General features: G+C 42.5%; 1 protein-coding gene across 1 annotated transcript; it reads left to right on the forward strand.

Annotated features, from left to right (window-relative positions):
* The first annotated feature begins 259 nt into the window (after positions 1-259).
* Positions 260-2,773, forward strand: LOC120438159 (tripartite motif-containing protein 16-like). The gene has a single exon (XM_039608592.1). It carries the CDS (start codon positions 374-376, stop codon positions 2,048-2,050), a length of 1,677 nt encoding a protein of 558 aa, XP_039464526.1. The 5' UTR covers positions 260-373; the 3' UTR covers positions 2,051-2,773.
* The last annotated feature ends 15,678 nt before the right edge of the window (positions 2,774-18,451 follow it).

An 18,451-nucleotide genomic window follows, 5' to 3' on the forward strand; every position in this document is an offset into this window, starting at 1 on the left:
GAGAACTCTGACATTTCTAAACTGAAGTTTATTTTTAAAGAAGAAAGTGTTAACAAGCTGATGAGCAATAAATAAAAAAGGGTTAAACACACAGTATCGCTCTCAAACTGCTCCACTTCCTGGAGTGAAGCACAGCCTGATAACCCTCCCTCTTCTTCCTCCTCTTAAACACAGCACCTCCTCTCTGTCCACATGTTTCCTCGTTCCCTCCCCTTCAGATCTGCACTTTGAAGATTGGTGTAACCAACATGTGGTGACGTGTAAGAGCTGACAGGCTCCATTATCTGCAGAAACACATGTTGAGATCAGAGCTCAGACTAGTTTCCGTTATAAGGAAGAGAAACTCACACAGTCACTGACACTGAGAGGAGAAATGGCACAGAAAGGAGTTCAGCTGGACCGAGAAACCTTCTCTTGTTCCATCTGTTTGGATCTACTGAAGGATCCGGTGACTACAGCCTGTGGACACAGCTACTGCATGAACTGTATTCAAGGTTTCTGGGATGAAGAGGACAGGAAGGGAATCCACAGCTGCCCTCAGTGCAGGAAGACTTTCACACCGAGGCCTGTCCTGGAGAAAAACATCATGTTAGCAGCTTTAGTGGAGCAGCTGAAGAAGACTGGACTCCAAGCTGCTCCAGCTGATCACTGCTATGCTGGACCTGAAGATGTGGCCTGTGATGGCTGCACTGGGAGGAAACGGAAAGCCATCAAGTCCTGTTTAGTCTGTTTAATTTCTTACTGTGAGAAACACCTCCAACCTCACTATGATGCAGCTCCATTAAAGAAACACAAGCTGGTGGCGCCCTCCAAGAAGCTCCAGGAGAACATCTGCTCTCGTCATGATGAGGTGATGAAGATTTTCTGTCGTACTGATCAGCAGAGTATCTGTTATCTCTGCACAGTGGATGAACATAAAGGCCATGAAACAGTCCCAGCTGCAGCAGAAAGGACTGAGAAGCAGAAGGAGCTCGAGGTGAGACGACTAAACATCCAGCAGAGAATCCAGGAGCGAGAGAAAGATGTGAAGCTGCTTCAACAGGAGGTGGAGGCCATCAATGGCTCTGCTGATAAAGCAGTGGAGGACAGTGAGAAGATGTTCACTGAGCTGATCCGTCTCATCCAGAAAAGAAGCTCTGATGTGAAGCAGCAGGTCAGATCCCAGCAGGAAACTGAAGTGAGTCGAGTCAAAGAGCTTCAGGAGAAGCTGGAGCAGAAGATCGCTGAGCTGAAGAGGAAAGACGGCGAGCTGGAGCAGCTCTCACACACAGAGGATCACAACCAGTTTCTACACAACTACCCCTCACTGTCAGCACTCAGTGAGTCTACACACTCATCCAGCATCAATATTCGTCCTCTGAGGTACTTTGAGGATGTGACAGCAGCTGTGTCAGAGACCAGAGATAAACTACAGGACATTCTGAGAGAAGAATGGACAAACATCTCACTGACAGTCACTGAAGAGGATGTTTTACTGTCACCACCAGAGCCAAAGACCAGAGCTGGATTCTTAAAATATTCACATGAAATCACACTGGATCCAAACACAGCAAACACACATCTGTTATTATCTGAGGGGAACAGAAAAGTAACATTAATGAAACAACAACAGTCTTATTCTGATCATCCAGACAGATTCACTGACTATTCTCAGGTCCTGAGTAGAGAGAGTCTGACTGGACGTTGTTACTGGGAGGTGGAGTGGAGAGGTGAAGGAGTATTTGTAGCAGTCGCATACAAAAATATCAGCAGAGCAGGGAGCTCAAATAATTGTTTATTTGGATACAATATGAAATCTTGGGCATTATATTGTGACACAAACAGTTATAAATTTTTTCATAACAATATTCTAACTGACCTCTCAGGTCCTCGGTCCTCCAGAGTAGGAGTGTACCTGGATCACAGAGCAGGTATTCGGTCTTTCTACAGCGTCTCTGAAACCATGACTCTCCTCCACAGAGTCCAGACCACATTCACTCAGCCGCTCTATGCTGGACTTTGGCTTACACATGGAGATGGAGTCACTGCAGAGTTGATTAAAGTCAAATAGAGAAGACAGGTTCATGTTGATCCCTGACCATTATATGTACTTGTGTAGTTTCTAAATGAGGCTTTACATTTTAGAAGCTGAGAAGTTCAGTGGTCCATTGATGTGTGAAAATAATATTGCACTGATTCAAACTGTACTTACATTTATATACCTTACATCAATATAAATCTGAATTTGTTCTTATGGCTGATAATCATGTGAGTTTAAATGATACTACTCTTCATATTCAGCATGTTTGAAATCTGTCATCAGTCTGGTTAGTGGTTTTATTCTGTAGTTGCTGTAGTGGGTTGTCAAATGCAACAATATATTGGAGCTGCAGTGACTCATCAGTTAGTCAATGATTAGAGAATTGATTGTTTTATCATTATTTTAGTCACATTTAAAGCTGGTTCCAGTTTCTGAAATGTGAAGATTGTTGATTTTCTTGATCAAATATGACTGTAAACTTAATGTCTTTAAAATGTAACAAAAATTAAATACTTAATGTTTGATATTTAATGTCATGTTTCATGTGAAAACTTTGATCACACTCGATCATTTATACATTTAAATACAGACACTAAATGATACAGGCCTGTATATTGTGGAGGATAGACAGACATTGCCCTGAGCTGTGTCTGGCAGGCAGAGCGTCTCCACAAATCTGATGCTTCTGATTTGGAGTAAATGAGCTGAGGGAGACACCTGGAATCTCGGCCTGGACACAAAGGGAATAAAATCAGCAGAGTTATAACAAGTGGTGATGTTGAATGATTGGCAAATAAACATCTCTTTTAATAATGGACAAAACTGGTTGAAATCGTTGCTCCAAAGCTTCTTTAGAAACTTGGCTTCAAAGAGGAAAACCCAAAGGTTTCCTTCTTCTCTCATACATAAAATACAGTTCTTAATCTTAGTAACATGAAAAACTATTTTGTTGTCTTGTTTTAAATGTGTTCTCTAAATGTGCCTTATCCAGTGTGTCCAACATGTTTTTTTTAAACATCGGTTGGACAGATGGACAAACACAAGCACAGCAGAGGAGATTGTTTGGGTAGACGTGGAGGACAAATGCTTTTTTATTCATGTTTTGCCTGGAAAGTCTGCAGACGTTTTAGTGTCTCATGAAGAATGTGAAGTTTCTCTTCAGCTCATTATCTCTGTAAATAAATAGGCTCCAAATGCAGAAAAAGAAATCCTCAAATTGCTCTTACTGTGGTGCTTAATGCTACAATTTATACTGGGATTTTTGACGGGATCAGAAATGATCAGCCTCTCTAGAGATGGTTTGGACCAGGGCTGGACTGGGATAAAAAATCAGCCCGGGCATTTTGACTAGAGACCCGCCCACCGGTATTACAGGTAAAGCCATAAAGCCTTTGAATGAAAACAAACGCTGTTGTGACAGTGATGTACACTGTCTTGTTGGTATATATGTATCTAATAAACTTAAACCTACACCATCCTCCCTGTTCTGGTATTCTAAACAGTACTTAGCCGAAACCTTGGTCGAGTTAACCTCCTGAACTATCTACAACATATGGTGGAAACCTGAAATTAAGACAGAGAAGACTAGAGGTGAGACATGACCATTACTGAATATTAAAAATAATAAATGACAGATTTAGTGATATTTTCATAAACTATTTATTTACCACATCAATAAACAGCATGGCAGGGCAAAATATTTTTTTTAGCATGTCAACCTTTAAAAAGTGAAAGGAGACAGAAAGACAGGTGAGAAGAATAAAACTTAATTAACTTTTTGATGGCATTTTACACACAGTACTGGTACAGTATCTAGAAAATGTGGGAAATACTGGCATCATATACAGTACTTATATCTGAAGAAATTATGTTGGGACCCTGAAAAAAATTACTATGTACAATAATGGATTTCTATACATTTTACATCACATGAAAACATTTGTTGTAAGATTCAGATAATTATTTGTTAAAAGCGAGACATTTTAAATGAGAATAAGAAAGAAATGTATTTCTTTGTGCCCCCCTTTCCCTGTTACAGTTTTTTCTGATTGCTTAAGCACATTTTTTGTAACTATTGGCTATTTTTGCAAAACTCTACACACAAATAAGAAAACCTGTCACCCAATTATCAAAACATTGTAGTTCTCTTGCAAAAGCAAACACAGCTAGATTAACTCTTCACACCTTCGTAAAAATGGTGTTTTCGTATCAAACAGTACACACAAGCCATCATCTACCAAGCACACAATGTGCCACCTGCACACTGATGGTATGAATACAAAACACATCTGGCTTTTGCTTTCTCTGTGTACAGATGTCAATTTGAGGTCACACTTTTGTCATAGTGTCATGTAAACATACAAGGATCCAAACTTCAAGTATTGGTGTTTATTCACACTCATCAAAACCAAGACAAAGTCAGAACACAAAATAGGAATTTCACAAAAAAAGGAAAAAAAAGACAATCAGCCTACATCATGTCGTCTTTCTGGGTCCGGCCACAAAATTTCGTCCACATCGCATGCGATATCCTCCAGTCCAAGGCACCGGGGAAAATATCTCCCTGAATGCCGTATCCAGGCCTGACATGATGCCTGGTCAATATCTCCACATGCCTCCTCCATTGCCTGTAAAAGGGCTACCTGTTGATGAGGATGACGGTCGTACACTTTCCAGCGCCAGGCAGAGAAGAACTCCTCGATGGGATTTAAGAATGGAGAGTATGGAGGGAGGTTGAGTGCCATGAAGGATGGGTGGTCTGTAAACCAGTTGCGGACCAAAGCAGCCCTATGGAAACATATCGGGTCTGCTCTGGTCTCTGAACAGTGAGCATGTCATGCAAGGTGTCCAGGAATGCAATAATGTGTGCAGTGTTGTATGGGCCTATGGTTGCATGATGGTGAGCAACACCATTTTGGCTTATAGCTGCACACATGGTTATGTTACCACCACGTTGTCCTGGGACATTGATGATGGCACGGTGTCCAATAATGTTCCTGCCACGTCTCCTGGTTTTACTGAGGTTAAAACCGGCCTCATCCACAAAAAGTAGCTCATGTCCCATTGCATCTGCTTCTAGTTCCATCACTCTCTGGACAAGACAAAACAAATGCAACACAACAGGCCCATGCACAGCACTACAGTATGCACTTCCAAATTCAGAACCAATGACACTAGCTTACCTCCACATAGTCATATCGCAGTTGCTTTACACGTTCTGTGTTTCTCTCGAAAGGAACTCTGTAAATTTGCTTCATTCTTATTCTGTGGCGCGCAAGTACACGACTTAGTGCAGAAATGCTTGCACTGTGTATATTTTGAAAGATGGTGTCATTATCAATTATGCGCTGCTGTATTTCGCGCAGTCTTATTGCATTATTGGCAATCGCCATGTTCACTATATGGTTCTCTTGCTCTGGAGTGAACATTCTGCCTCTGCCCCCAACATCTGGACGTCTAGCAATTCTGTGAAGTAACAATTTCAGTATTTTTGCATGTATGGTACTGTTGTGTTTCTCATTAGAGTATGGCAGTGCTACAAAGTACTTACCGATTCTCATTTCGAAATGTCCTAATGATGCCTGCCACAGTGTAGCGGCTCAGTTTAGGCTGGACCCGTTGGCCAGCTTCCCTCAGGGTCATCCCATGGTTGATGACATGGTCCACTATTGTAGCTCTGATGTCATCAGTTATTCTGTTTCTTACTCTTCTTACCCTTCCTCTTTCCCCTCCTCGTCCTCTTCTTGCTCCTCCACATCCTCTTCCTCCAACTTCTTCACCTCCACGTCCTCTTCCTCCAACTTCTTCACCTCCACGTCCTCTCCCTCGGCCTCCTCTGATTCTCACTCTTCTCATTCTTGCTGCTCCTTCCATTGTACTCCACATAGACAGCTTACCTGTGGCCTGTTTATAGTGCTTAGGCTGATTGCAAAGTGGACTAATTATCTAAGACAGTTTTCACATGTGAAAGTGTGCCAGACAGTTGGCAAAATAGTGTTAATGATAGCCATACATGTGTATAATTTTGCTAGGAGTGTGTTGGAAATTTGGTAATTGAGTGTAAGCAGTGAGTTGTGTCTACAGTTTTGCAAAGTGTGTGTTACAAAATGGCAAACTGAGTGCAAAGCAGTGTTTGTGCTTTTAGTTTTGCAAACTCAGTGAGTGGTTTTGCTATAAGTATTAATAGTTTTAGAAATTGTGCTATGGAAATCACAGTTAGGGTTTAAGCATTCAGAAAAAACTGTAATGTCCTACCTGGCCCCCCTGGCAAAACTTTGCTAGACCCGCCCCTGCACAGCTACCAACTGTCAGCTACTTAGAAAAAGGATCCTGGTGTTATTTGTCTCTCAGAAACAGTTCATAACTTCCCTTCAACTCATTCATGTCACCTAAAAGGTAAACCTGTTTCTCCATCACCTGTTCAGCTCTGATGATTCAGTAAGAACATCTCCTGGTTTCATCTTCATGTTTCCCTCTCACCAGATATCCAAACCGACATCATGACCAGCAGCGTTTACAGCTGTGACTCCAGCAAACATCAGCTGATACTAGAAAGTAATATTAAATAAATTCTAACAACAGCTTATCAGACTTAAACGTGCTGCTCTTGTTTAACGCCACATCCACTGCTTTCTTCGTTCTGGCGCAAAGTGGGAGATAAACAAACAAGAAAGACGGGACTTGCGACAGAAAAGCCAATCAGCTGATTGGGCCATCGGCCCACCGGGCATTTGCTCGGTGGGCCGATGGCCAGTCCAGCTATGGTTTGGACATACAGAGAGAGATATGTCAGACAAATGATGCTGAACACAGAGGAGGCCAAAGACAAAGTGCATGACTGTGGTGACGGAGGACATGCAGACTGAGGCAACATGTAAGCAAGTGCTTTCTGAAGTCAGATGAAGGCTGACCCGAATTTGGACACAAACTCAGTTTTTTAGTTTTTTTGTCTTCTTTTTTTATGAAGACAAAATTAGCTTTCACCTGAAAAATGCCAAACAGCAAATAGAACAATACTACATTCACAAACACACACACACACACACACACACACACACACACACACACACACACACACACACCACGAAGGACATCTTTGTGTGAAGGACACAAAGATCAGCCATTTTCTGGTTACCTGCTGCAGTTCTGCTCCGCGGAGGTGATGGTTCAGACTATTTCAGCAGTTTCCCCAAATATTTTACAGACGCTAGGACACATTTCTCAATACTTCGGTCACTTTTGCAAAACTCTTCACACAATTCTCCTAACTGACCTTCAGCTTGGCAAAGCAGTTCATTTCACATTCAAAATGCACTACAACTACCAAAACACTTTATTCAGGTCTCAAATAAACTCATTCTTCCAGAACACTAGCAAAGGTTGACAGCCGACAAACACACTTTGTCACCCACAAAACAATGACCTAAAAAACACTAACAACATGTAGCATTACATAGTGTTTTCTTGTGTAAAACAAGGACACATCTCCGTTTATAATTTCAATATATGTTACTGGAATGAATCAGACATCATGCAGAATTCGTTAATATTTGTTTATGTATTTTTATTTTTTTGCACTAAGTAATCCCAAAATACAAGAATTTGTATACACACCATCCACTGATACACATACAATAGTAATGCTAATCTACTCTGTCTTCTCCATTTGGCCACAGGTTCTCATCCACATCACATCTTATGTCATCTAGGGCAATACACCTAGGAAAGAATCTTCTGGCATGCCTGATCCATCCCTGGCAATCTTCTGCTGATATCTCCAGGCATCCAGCATTCATTGCATCCAGGAGGGACATTTGATCATGTGGATGATGGTCGTAAACCTTCCACCGCCATGAGGAAAAGAATTCCTCTATGGGGTTGAGGAATGGAGAGTAAGGTGGGAGGAAAAGAGACTCCATTCTGGGATGGGCTGCAAACCACTCGGTGACTGCACGGGAGTGATGAAATGCCACATCGTCCCATACAATTATAAATGTTGGCTGATTCCTTCTCTCCGCATCCCTTTCCTCACCTAGCACAACCCTTCCATAGAGATCATGCAGGAACGCAAGGAGCCGTTCAGTGTTGTATGGCCCAATTAGTGGTCTGTGTAACAGCAGTCCATCAGTGGATATTGCTGCGCGCATTGTGATGTTGGCACCTCTCTGGCCCGGGACATTCACTGTGGCTCTCTTCCCAATCACATTCCTCCTCGTCGCCGTGCTTTGGCCAAGTTGAAACCTGCCTCATCCACAAAGATGAAAATGTGGTGTGTTTGCCTGCCTTCAATCTCCATGACTCTCTAACATAAATCCACAAGGCAACATAAGCTGTTACAGTAGTAAATTTGTAAAATTGTCTTTGTGTGTGTTTGGTTTTGTTCAAAAACAGATCTGTATTTTATTGTGATCTTACCTGGACATACTGGTTCCTGAGTTGCTTGACATGTTCAGAGTTCCTCTCAAAAGGCACAGTGTACAACTGTTTCATCCTGACCTGATGTTTTTCAGGACTCTAGAAATTGTTGTTATGCTTACACTGTGAATATTTATGAAAGTAACGTTGTCTGCCAAGACTCTGTGTCTAATTTCAGTGAGTTTTATCCCATTGTTTCTGATGACCATATCAACAATGGCAGTTTCCTGCACATCAGTGAACATCCGTCCTCTCCCTCCTGTGTGAGGTAACCGTTGAGTCCTAAGCAGAAATGCAACAACAATTACACAAAAGCTTATTTACTTCTGAAATGTGCAAATGCCCTTGCAGAATACAAGTTACCTGTTGGTTTGCCGGAAAACTCTAACAATAGATGCCACTGTAGAGCGTTGCAGATTTGGCTGCACGCTCTGACCAGCCTCTCTCATTGAGTGACCATGATTTACTACATGATCAATTACAGTAGCTCTGATCTCATCTGAGACTACAGCTCTTGATCTTCCTCTTATTCTTCTTCCACCACGCATACATATTCCTCGCCCCCTCCCAGCCACGCTTCTTCCTCTTTCAGCCACTTCTCCATTTCTGGCTGGGTCCATGTTTACATCACAAAACAAACCTATTCAGCAGTTGTCTCCTTTTGTAATGAAATTGAAGGAGTAACACCTGTGTAGATGTTCATCTACAATGAGAATCAGCTGTGGCTGGTTAAACTGCATTTTTAGATTTAAAATATGTTTCAATAAAATATTGCTGTTGAATTTTGCTGTCTTATTCAGTTTTGCATTATGTTATTGTTTTGACCATAAGTTTAACAGTTTTGCAAACAGTATGTAAGTACATGCAAAATGTCCTGTACGTACAAAGATTTTTGGCAGTTGTTGTGTCTGAGTGAGAAAATAATTCATGAAATTTGAGAGATGTAGTCATTGAATGCATTTTGTGCCAAAACAATGATAACTGATCCTCAGTTTAGCCCACATAGACTTCTGTTGTGCTCACTGTGTGAGGAGTTTTGCAAAAGTGACCTACATATTGAGAAATGTGTCCTAGCGTCTGTAAAAAACTGTAACACTTCAAATAATCCAACTCAGATATTCAGCTTTCAGCATTTACTCTGCATTTTCTTAGGAAATGTGTTCTCTGATTTGCTTATTGTTTGTTTAACATCCTCTGGTTTTCCACCTTGGATCCTGTCACAGCTGTCACAGAGTGAGAGCGTTCAGCTTTGCAGTTTCTACATTTTTATCACTTTAAATGGTGACACATTTGAAATGTTAACAAATGACTCAGTCTGTATCCTGCAGCCTGCATGAATGAAAGAATGGACACCAGAGTGTAACAGTCACAGCATGAACTCAGGAGGGGTCAGAGGTTATCAACCATCGCTATGACAACCAGTCGCTCATCTGAGTTTCTCAACATCTGAACATAAAGTGAAAATATTCTGATCATTTTCAGCTCTGTGTTTGAACAATAACTTAATAACTTAACAAAAAAATGCTTCTTTCTTTTACTGGGCCTCTGTGCATTTCATATGTTCACATCTATTCATTTGGTCAGAAATCTGACTTCATTACACCATTTGATTATTTTATGAATGCAGATACCTCTTTGATTACAGTTTTTTCTGATGGCTTGAGCACATTTTTTGTAACTATTGGCTATTTTTGCAAAACTCTACACACAAATAAGAAAACTCTTCACCCAATCAGCAAAACATTGTAGTTTTCTTGTAAAAGCAAATAACCTTTGCTTAACTCTCCACACCTTTGTAAAAATGGTATTTTCGTATCCAACAGTTAACACAAGCCATCATATTAATAAGCACACAATGCACCAACTACACACTGATGGTATGAATGAAAAACACACCTGGCTTTTGCTTTCTCTGTGCACAAGGTAGGCTATGTCAGTTTGAGCTCATACTTTTGTCATAGATCCGTAAGCATAGAGGGATCCAAACTTCAAGTACTGGTGTTTATTCACACACATCAAAACAAACACAAGTGTTTATTTCCAAGTCAAAACGAAATAGTAATTTCACTGAGGAAAAAAAAGAAATCAGTCTACATTGTGTCATCTCTGTGGATCTGGCCACAAAATTTCGTCTACATCACGTGAAATGTCCTCTAGTCCAGCGGTCCCCAACCTTTTTTGTGCCACGGACCGGTTTATGCCAGACAATATTTTCACGGACCGGCCTTTAAGGTGTCGCGGATAAACACAACAAAATAAAACTAGTACCGGTACCAAAAACAAAAGAAGATTTATTCATAACACACGTGAAAAGACCCAGGAAAAGCGAGTTAACGATAAAAACGATAACAAAATAACGCTGAAAACCGATAAAAACCCTGAAAACCATACATTTCACACCTGAGCCTCAACTCTCGCGGCCCGGTACCAAACAACTCACGGGCCGGTACCGGTCCGAGGCCCGGGGGTTGGGGACCGCTGCTCTAGTCCAAGGCACAGGGGAAAATATCTTCTGGAATTTTACATCTATGGTATTGTTGTGTTTCTCATTAGCATGGCAGTGCTACAAATCTTAGTGCAAAGTGACTGTACTAACCGACTCAATGTGACAAAATGTCCTTATGATGCTTGCTACAGTGTAGCGGCTCAAGTTAGGCTGAACCCGTTGGCAAGCTTCCCTCAGGGTCACTCCATGGTTGATTACATGGTCCACTATTGTAGCTCTGATGTCATCAGCAATTCTATTTCTTACTCTTCTTACCCTTCTCTCTCCCCTCCTCGTCCCCTCTCCCCTCCTCGTCCTCCTCTCCCCCCTCCTCGTCCTCCTCTTGCTCCTCCTTGTCCTTGTCGTCCTCTTCGTCCTACTTCTTCACCTCCACGTCCTCTTCCTCGGCCTCCTCTACGTCTCACTCTTCCTGCTCCCTCCACTGTACTCCACACACACAGCTTACCTGTATTATAGTGCATAGGCTGATTGCAAAGTGAACTAATTATCTAAAGACGTTTTCACATGTGACAGTGTGCCAGACAGTTGGCAAAATAGTGTAAATAATGGCCTTAAATGTGTATAGTTTTCACATTGCCGGCAATAAGTCGGACTCGTTCCTGGTGGGTGATGGGCTCCGCCAGGGCTGCCCTTTGTCACCGGTTCTGTTCATAATTTTTATGGACAGGATTTCTAGGCGCAGCCAAGTGGCGGAGGGCTTTCGCTCGGTGGCCTCAGAATCTCATCTCTGCTTTTTTGCGGATGATGTGGTTCTGTTGGCTTCATCAGGTGAGGGCCTCCAGCTCGCACTGGAGCGGTTCGCAGCCGAGTGTGAAGCAGCGGGAATGAGGATCAGCACTCCAAATCTGAGGCCATGGTTCTCAGCCGGAAAAGGGTGGAGTGCCCACTCCGGGTCGGGATGAGTTCCTGCCCCAAGTGGAGGAGTTCAAGTATCTCGGGGTCTTGTTCGCGAGTGATGGGAGAAAGGGGCCGGAGATCGACAGACGGATTGGTGCTGCGGCTGCAGTGATGCGGACGCTGCACCGGTCCGTCGTGGTGAAGAGGGAGCTGAGTGTAAAAGCGAAGCTCTCAATTTACCGATCGTTCTACGTCCCTACCCTCACCTATGGCCACGAGCTGTGGGTAGTGACCGAAAGAACGAGATCGCGGATACAAGCGGCAGAAATGAGCTTCCTCCGAAGGGTGGCTGGCCTCTCCCTTAGAGATAGGGTGAGAAGTTCGGCCATCCGGGAGGGGCTCAGAGTAGAGCCGCTGCTCCTCCACATCGAAAGGAGCCAGTTGAGGTGGTTCGGGCATCTGACAAGGATGCCTCCTGGGCGCCTCCTGGGTGAGGTGTTCCGGGCATGTCCCACCGGGAGGAGGCCCCGGGGCAGACCCAGGACACGCTGGAGAGATTATATCTCTCGGCTGGCCTGGGAACGCATTTGGTGTTCCCCGGATAAGCTGGAGGAGGTGGCTGGGGAGAGGGAGGTCTGGGCTTCTCTGCTTAGGCTGCTGCCCCCGCGACCCGGCCTCGGATAAAGCAGATGAAGATGGATGGATGGATGGATGGTGTATAGTTTTGCTAGGAGTGTGTTGATCCTTTGCAAATTGAGTGTAAAGGAGTGAGTTGTGTTTACAGTTCTGCAAAAAGAGTGCTGTGCAGTGGATTGTAGCTACAGGTTTGCAAAGTGTGTGTTACAAAATGGCAAACTGAGTGCAAAGCAGTGTTTGTGCTTTTAGTTTTGCAAACTCAGTGAGTGGTTTTGCTATAAGTATTAATAGTTTTAGAAATTGTGCTATAAGAATCACAGTCAGGGTTTATGTCACAGTCCGGCTGGAGGCCGACTGCATGTATTATGAAAAGGACCCAAAATGCAGACTCCAAAGAACAGGGAGCAAAGCGTGAATGTTAACAAAAGGCGAGCCGTTTAATGTGGCTGGTAAAAGGTACAAACAAAAGGCAAGGCAAACTGAAGCAAACTTAACACCAACCTAAACTGGGAAATCTAAACAAACAATAAGAAAAACCTAGACAAGAAACTTGGAGGCGAGGCATGGGAAACATTGCGTGGACAACAGACGACCTGACAATGACATTCAGAAAACAGAGGACTTAAATACACACATGAGGTGATCAGGGGAAGTGGAGACACATGAGGAAACAGCTGACTAGGATAAACATAATGATGCACAGGCAAGAGTAAAACTAACCACATGAACACAGAACACAAGACCCCTTTTCAAAATAAAACAGGAAACATGAGACAGACATGATAATACAAACTTGATAGCATAAGACACCCAGCATAAACACAAAGGGGCAAGGGAGATTTCACAGGGGTTGAAAACACAAGTGGGAACTAATAAGCAAATGAACATAGGAAACCTAATGAGCTTAAACCTACTATAAACATCAGAGTGAACTAAAACTCAAAACACTGGGTCATAAGAACCAGGATCGTGACAGTTTAAGCATTCAGAAAAAACTGTAAATGTGTGAAAACACAGATGATGAACACTTTTCTCTTGGCTGTCAGATCTCATATACAGCACATAAATATGTTTCTCTCTCAGAGTTGAATGAGCATGCCCAGCCATACAGAGGGGCCTCCTGAAGGCTGCAGTGGGAGTCTGCCAGGCCAGGACTGTGTGGGACCAAGTACAACAGCTCAGCACATCATTATGGTAAAAAACAGAGTTTTTGCATGTGTTGCTACAGCACTGCAGACATTTATGAAACTGTGTGATAATCTGGGATGTTGTGTTATCTGCAGTTTGTTTTTCTCTCCTCTTCTGAGCTCAGGTTGGGTTCTGCTCACTCTGGGGTGGAGTCAGTTTCCAGCACTGGTCAGTGCACACCTGCACTCCATCGAGTAGTAACGAAGCCACTTTCTCTTACTTGTTTTTTTTTTGTTGTTGTTGTTGGGTTTTTTTTTGGGGGGGGGGTTTAGCTTTTCTGCATTAACCCTGTTTTTCCCTTCTTTCCAGTGCACCAGTCTCTTTACCTGGTTTCTCCAGGGCTCGTGCCTGGACGCTCACCACCTCCCTCCCCTCCTGGACTCCATTCTTTCTCTGTCACATGGTACCTCTGTATCCAGCATCCTTTAGCAGATCTACATGGACAGTAAACAGAGGCTGATCCCTATGTGATTAACGTAGGTGAAGCTCTGGGAATATCTGAAAGTTTATTTTTCCCCTTGTGGTGAAAACTGGACATTTTGCGTATCTTTAAAAACTAAAATGAGAAATCTTATCTTAATGTTTCAAAGAAACATAATTTGCTGTGTGTGATTAACCCAGATCCAGGGACTGAATTCACTGGGTGAGATATTCTGTGTCAGACTGGTCTTGTGATTGTTGTTGTTTCTTACACACAGAGGAGTCATAACAATATCATTTACATCAATAATAATTTATTTGGAAACTTATATCAAACAGTGCATTATTCCTTTACAGTACTATTCCTGCACTCTATGTTTCCACAGGACACATATTAATGCATTCCATGTGTAAAATTATGCTTTACATTTTAACTAGTTAATACTCGCTTCAGTTGTTTGTCTCAAAATTGACCTTGGCACTCACCCACGCTGCGCTGTGTGTGGCTAATAGCCGTGGCTTTAAGGAGCTGAATTTCACTGACAGTCAAAGGTCTCTGGCTGATTTAAAGCTAGTTTTCTCTTCCTGTGCGGATGCCCCTTAAAGTGGGCATGAAACACTACACATAAAAAGGCAAATGTACATTGTGGATCCCTGCTCTCAAAAACTGACAAAGATGAATTTAAGAAATAAGTGTTTAAAGTTTTTAAAATAAGTTTAGCTCCAAGTGGGAAAATGTAACTGTTAGCTGTAATGTTCAGGTTTGTAAAACACTTTATAAATGAGGACTGTGTGGAGGAGAGTCTGAGTGACTCAACCAACACACAAGCGTTTCCTCGCCAAGCCAATAACAACAACAATATACACAAAAACACATTTGTGTCCTTTGATAGCTATTTATAGTGTGTAATCTTTATCATGGTGTTAACTGTAGTCGGTCTTTCCTGAGTAATGTGATCGTAAAATATAATGATGTAGTTACAGGGTGAGGCTGGAATATTTCTGACATAAAACACAATTAAACATATTTACTTTGAACCTTTGATGCTAACAGCTAACTCACCAGGATAATACATTCAACTGTCGAATACTCGTTGTTGTGTTGTCAGTAAAAAAAAATAAAAAACTTCACACAACATCTCAGTGGCACTACCTGTGTGTGTGTGTGTGTGTGTGTGTGTGTCTTCTTACCTAACAAGGACGGGATTCTCCTGGGAGCTCCACTCTCTCCTGAACACACCTGACAACCACCTGTGAATCAGCTGTGAATCACCTGTGAATCACCTGTGGATCAGCTGGGACCTGACTTTCAGTCTTTGCCTGAGGGCGTCTGTAGGTGCCAGACGTCTGCTTTCTATTTTTATTCACGATTAGGTTCATGTTTGTTTTATAATTCATAGATTCGTTACGTAATTCATCTTTTCAGGATTAATAAATTTGTAAATGTATATTGTGTTTACATAAAGTAATGAAATGTCACTGTTTGGGATTAGAATCTAAAGGATGTGCTTTAGTTTAAGTATGTAAGTGCATGTTTCAGAATGTCCCACTGGCTCCTCCTGCTGGATTGTTTACCAAACTAGCATCATTAATCAGAGAGTTTATTTGGAACAAGAAGCATCCCCGCATTCGCTTGTCTTTGTTGTATCTTCCCTTTGATACAGGGGGGTTGACATGCCCCAATTTTTACTGGTACTATCTGGCTATTCAACTAAGGACAATAATGTTTTATTTTTCATCCCAAAATATCCCGTCATGGGTGGGGATGGAAGCAAATTCTCTTAAAATGCCATTAAATTTGTACTTAGACTCTGCACAGCCAAAACAATTAAAGAAAGAAACAAATAATCCTATAGTCCGAAATATGATTGAAGTTTGGTTTACAATAAAAGAAATGATGAATATTAAGAATAATCTCTCTCAGTTTAGTCCTATTTGGGGAAATGCCTTATTTGTACCAGGGAATTTGGACGCAGGGTTCCAGGGTTGGGCAGAAAAAGGTGTTAGGAAAGTGGGTGATCTTTTTTGTGATGGAATAATGGTTTCATTTGAGGATTTAGTTTCAAAATTTAAAATCCCCCCAAAACACTTCTTTAAGTATTTACAGATTAGAAGCTTCATTTTTTCCATGCAAAATCAGTCTCTCAACGTTCCCCAGTTAAGTAAGTTAGAGGAGTTAATGGTGAAAAAAGGTGGTAATAAAGGTTTAATTTCAACATTCTATAACTGGATTGTCTCTGCCTCTCCAGAAACATCAGTTTCTAAGTTAGAAGCTTGGAGAAAGGACCTAAATATTAATATTTCTGAGGAGACATAGAATAGAATAGAATAGAATACAATAGAATAGTATAGAATAGAATAGAATAGAATAGCTTTTTATTGTCACTGTTACAAGAACAGTGAAAGGCAGTTTGGCATCTCTCCATGTGTGTGAAGCACACAATAGCGTAAGTATTTACACAATAACAGACAAATTTACATTTACACAAGAAAGATATGTACAAGTTATACATACACCTGCAAACATACACGCACATACATACATATATGTATATATACATATCTGCATCCGTACATACATACACACACATATTTCCACATACACGCTTACATCTATATACATACACATACATGCCATCTAACTAGCAGGTGCATTGAGAGGTGCAGTGTGATCAGTGATATTGCACATTGAGTGTGTGGGGGGATGATATTGCACATTGAGGGGGGGTGCTGTTGGAACTATACTAAATAAGGTTATAATAAATACAGTTTTAAAGAGGTAGGGGTGTTGGTTGCATTGAAGTATAAACAGAAATATGATTTATAAATAAGGTGTAATGTCCATGAGTGTTGGCAGTGCAGTTATCCTCCAGTCAGGGTGGAGGTAGGGCATGTTTGACAGCCTGTGGGTAAAAATTTCTGTTGAGTCTGTTTGTCTTCGACCTGATGGACCTGTAGTGTTTACCAGAGGAAGGGGGAAAAGTGAGTGTCCAGGGTGCGAGGGGTCTTTGATGATGATGCTGGCTTTCTGCTGAAGTCTGCCAGTATAGATGTCTCTGAGGGGGGTTAGTGAAGTGCCGATTGCCCGCTCTGCTGCCCTCACCACCCGCTGCAGTTTCCTCTTGTCCTCCGCAGTGCAGCAGTTGAACCAGAGTGTGGAGCAGTAAGTCAGAAGGCTCTCAATGGTGGAGCGGTAGAAGTTTACTAGCAGTCTTTGGGGTAATTGGGCCTGGACGTAGTTTCCTGAGGAAGTACAGCCTTTGTTGTGCTTTCCCTACCTGGTGGGAGATGTTTGTGGACCAGGTAAGGTCGGCCGAGATGTGGACTCCGAGGAACTTAAAGCTTTCTACCCTTTCTACCTCCTCCCCATCAATGTAGAGGGTAGAGTGCTCAGATCGCTTTGTTCTTCTGAAGTCGATTACCATCTCCTTGGTCTTGGCTGTGTTCAGATGCAGGTTGTCGTCGTCACACCATTGCTTCAGATGCTGAACCTCCTCTCTGTAGACTGAATCATTGTTGTTGTCGATCAGTCCTATGACAGTGGTGTCATCAGCAAATTTTATAATGGTGTTACTGGTGTGGATTGGGGAACAGTCATGGGTGAAAAGTGAGTATAAGAGGGGACTGAGGACACACCCCTGTGGGACACCCACATTCAGAATGAGGGTGGAGGAGGTGTGCTCTCCCATTCTTACGTTCTGGGGTCTGTTGCTCAGGAAGTCCAGTATCCAGCTGCACAGTGAGCTGCTGAGTCCTAAGTTGCTTAGTTTATTAACCAGTTTGTGGGGTTGAACTGTATTGAAGGCAGAGCTGAAGTCCACAAACAGCATTCTCACATAGGTGTTACTACAGTCCAGGTGTGTGAGGGCTGTGTGAAGAGCTGTTATTATGGCATCCTCTGTCGACCTGTTTGCCCTGTATGCAAACTGGTATGGATCGAGGTCTGCAGGGATGGCAGCTTTAATGTGTGACATGATGAGCTGTTCAAAACATTTGGCAATTATGGGTGTTAAAGCAACTGGACGATAGTCATTCAAGCAGCTCACTGTGTTCTTCTTGGGCACTGGAACGATGGTGGCTGACTTAAGGCAGGATGGTACTACAGACTGTAGCACTGAGAGGTTGAAGATGGTGGTGAAAACCTCTGCTAGTTGGTCTGCACATGCTTTAAGCACTCTACCGGCTACACCATCAGGACCAGCTGCTTTCCTCGCATTGACTCTGCGCAGTGTGGCTCTGACCTGGTGCTGCTCCAGCTGGATGGGAGCGTCGTCCCTCTCTGAAACAGCAGGATGGGTGATGGTGTCCCTGTTTTCTTGGTCAAAGCGGGCGAAGAAATGGTTTAGGGTGTCAGGTAAAGTGATGTCTGGGGAGTTGGTTTGTGTGCAACTGTCTTTGTAGCCAGTGAGTGTCTTGATCCCCTGCCACAT

Source organism: Oreochromis aureus, linkage group 3 (genome assembly GCF_013358895.1).
Source record: "Oreochromis aureus strain Israel breed Guangdong linkage group 3, ZZ_aureus, whole genome shotgun sequence".
In the NCBI taxonomy this organism is placed as follows: Eukaryota; Metazoa; Chordata; class Actinopteri; order Cichliformes; family Cichlidae; genus Oreochromis; species Oreochromis aureus.

Coding starts and splice junctions, on each gene's coding strand:
- LOC120438159 (XM_039608592.1), top strand. CDS start 374: ATGGCACAGAAAGGAGTTCAGCTGGACCGAGAAACCTTCTCTTGTTCC.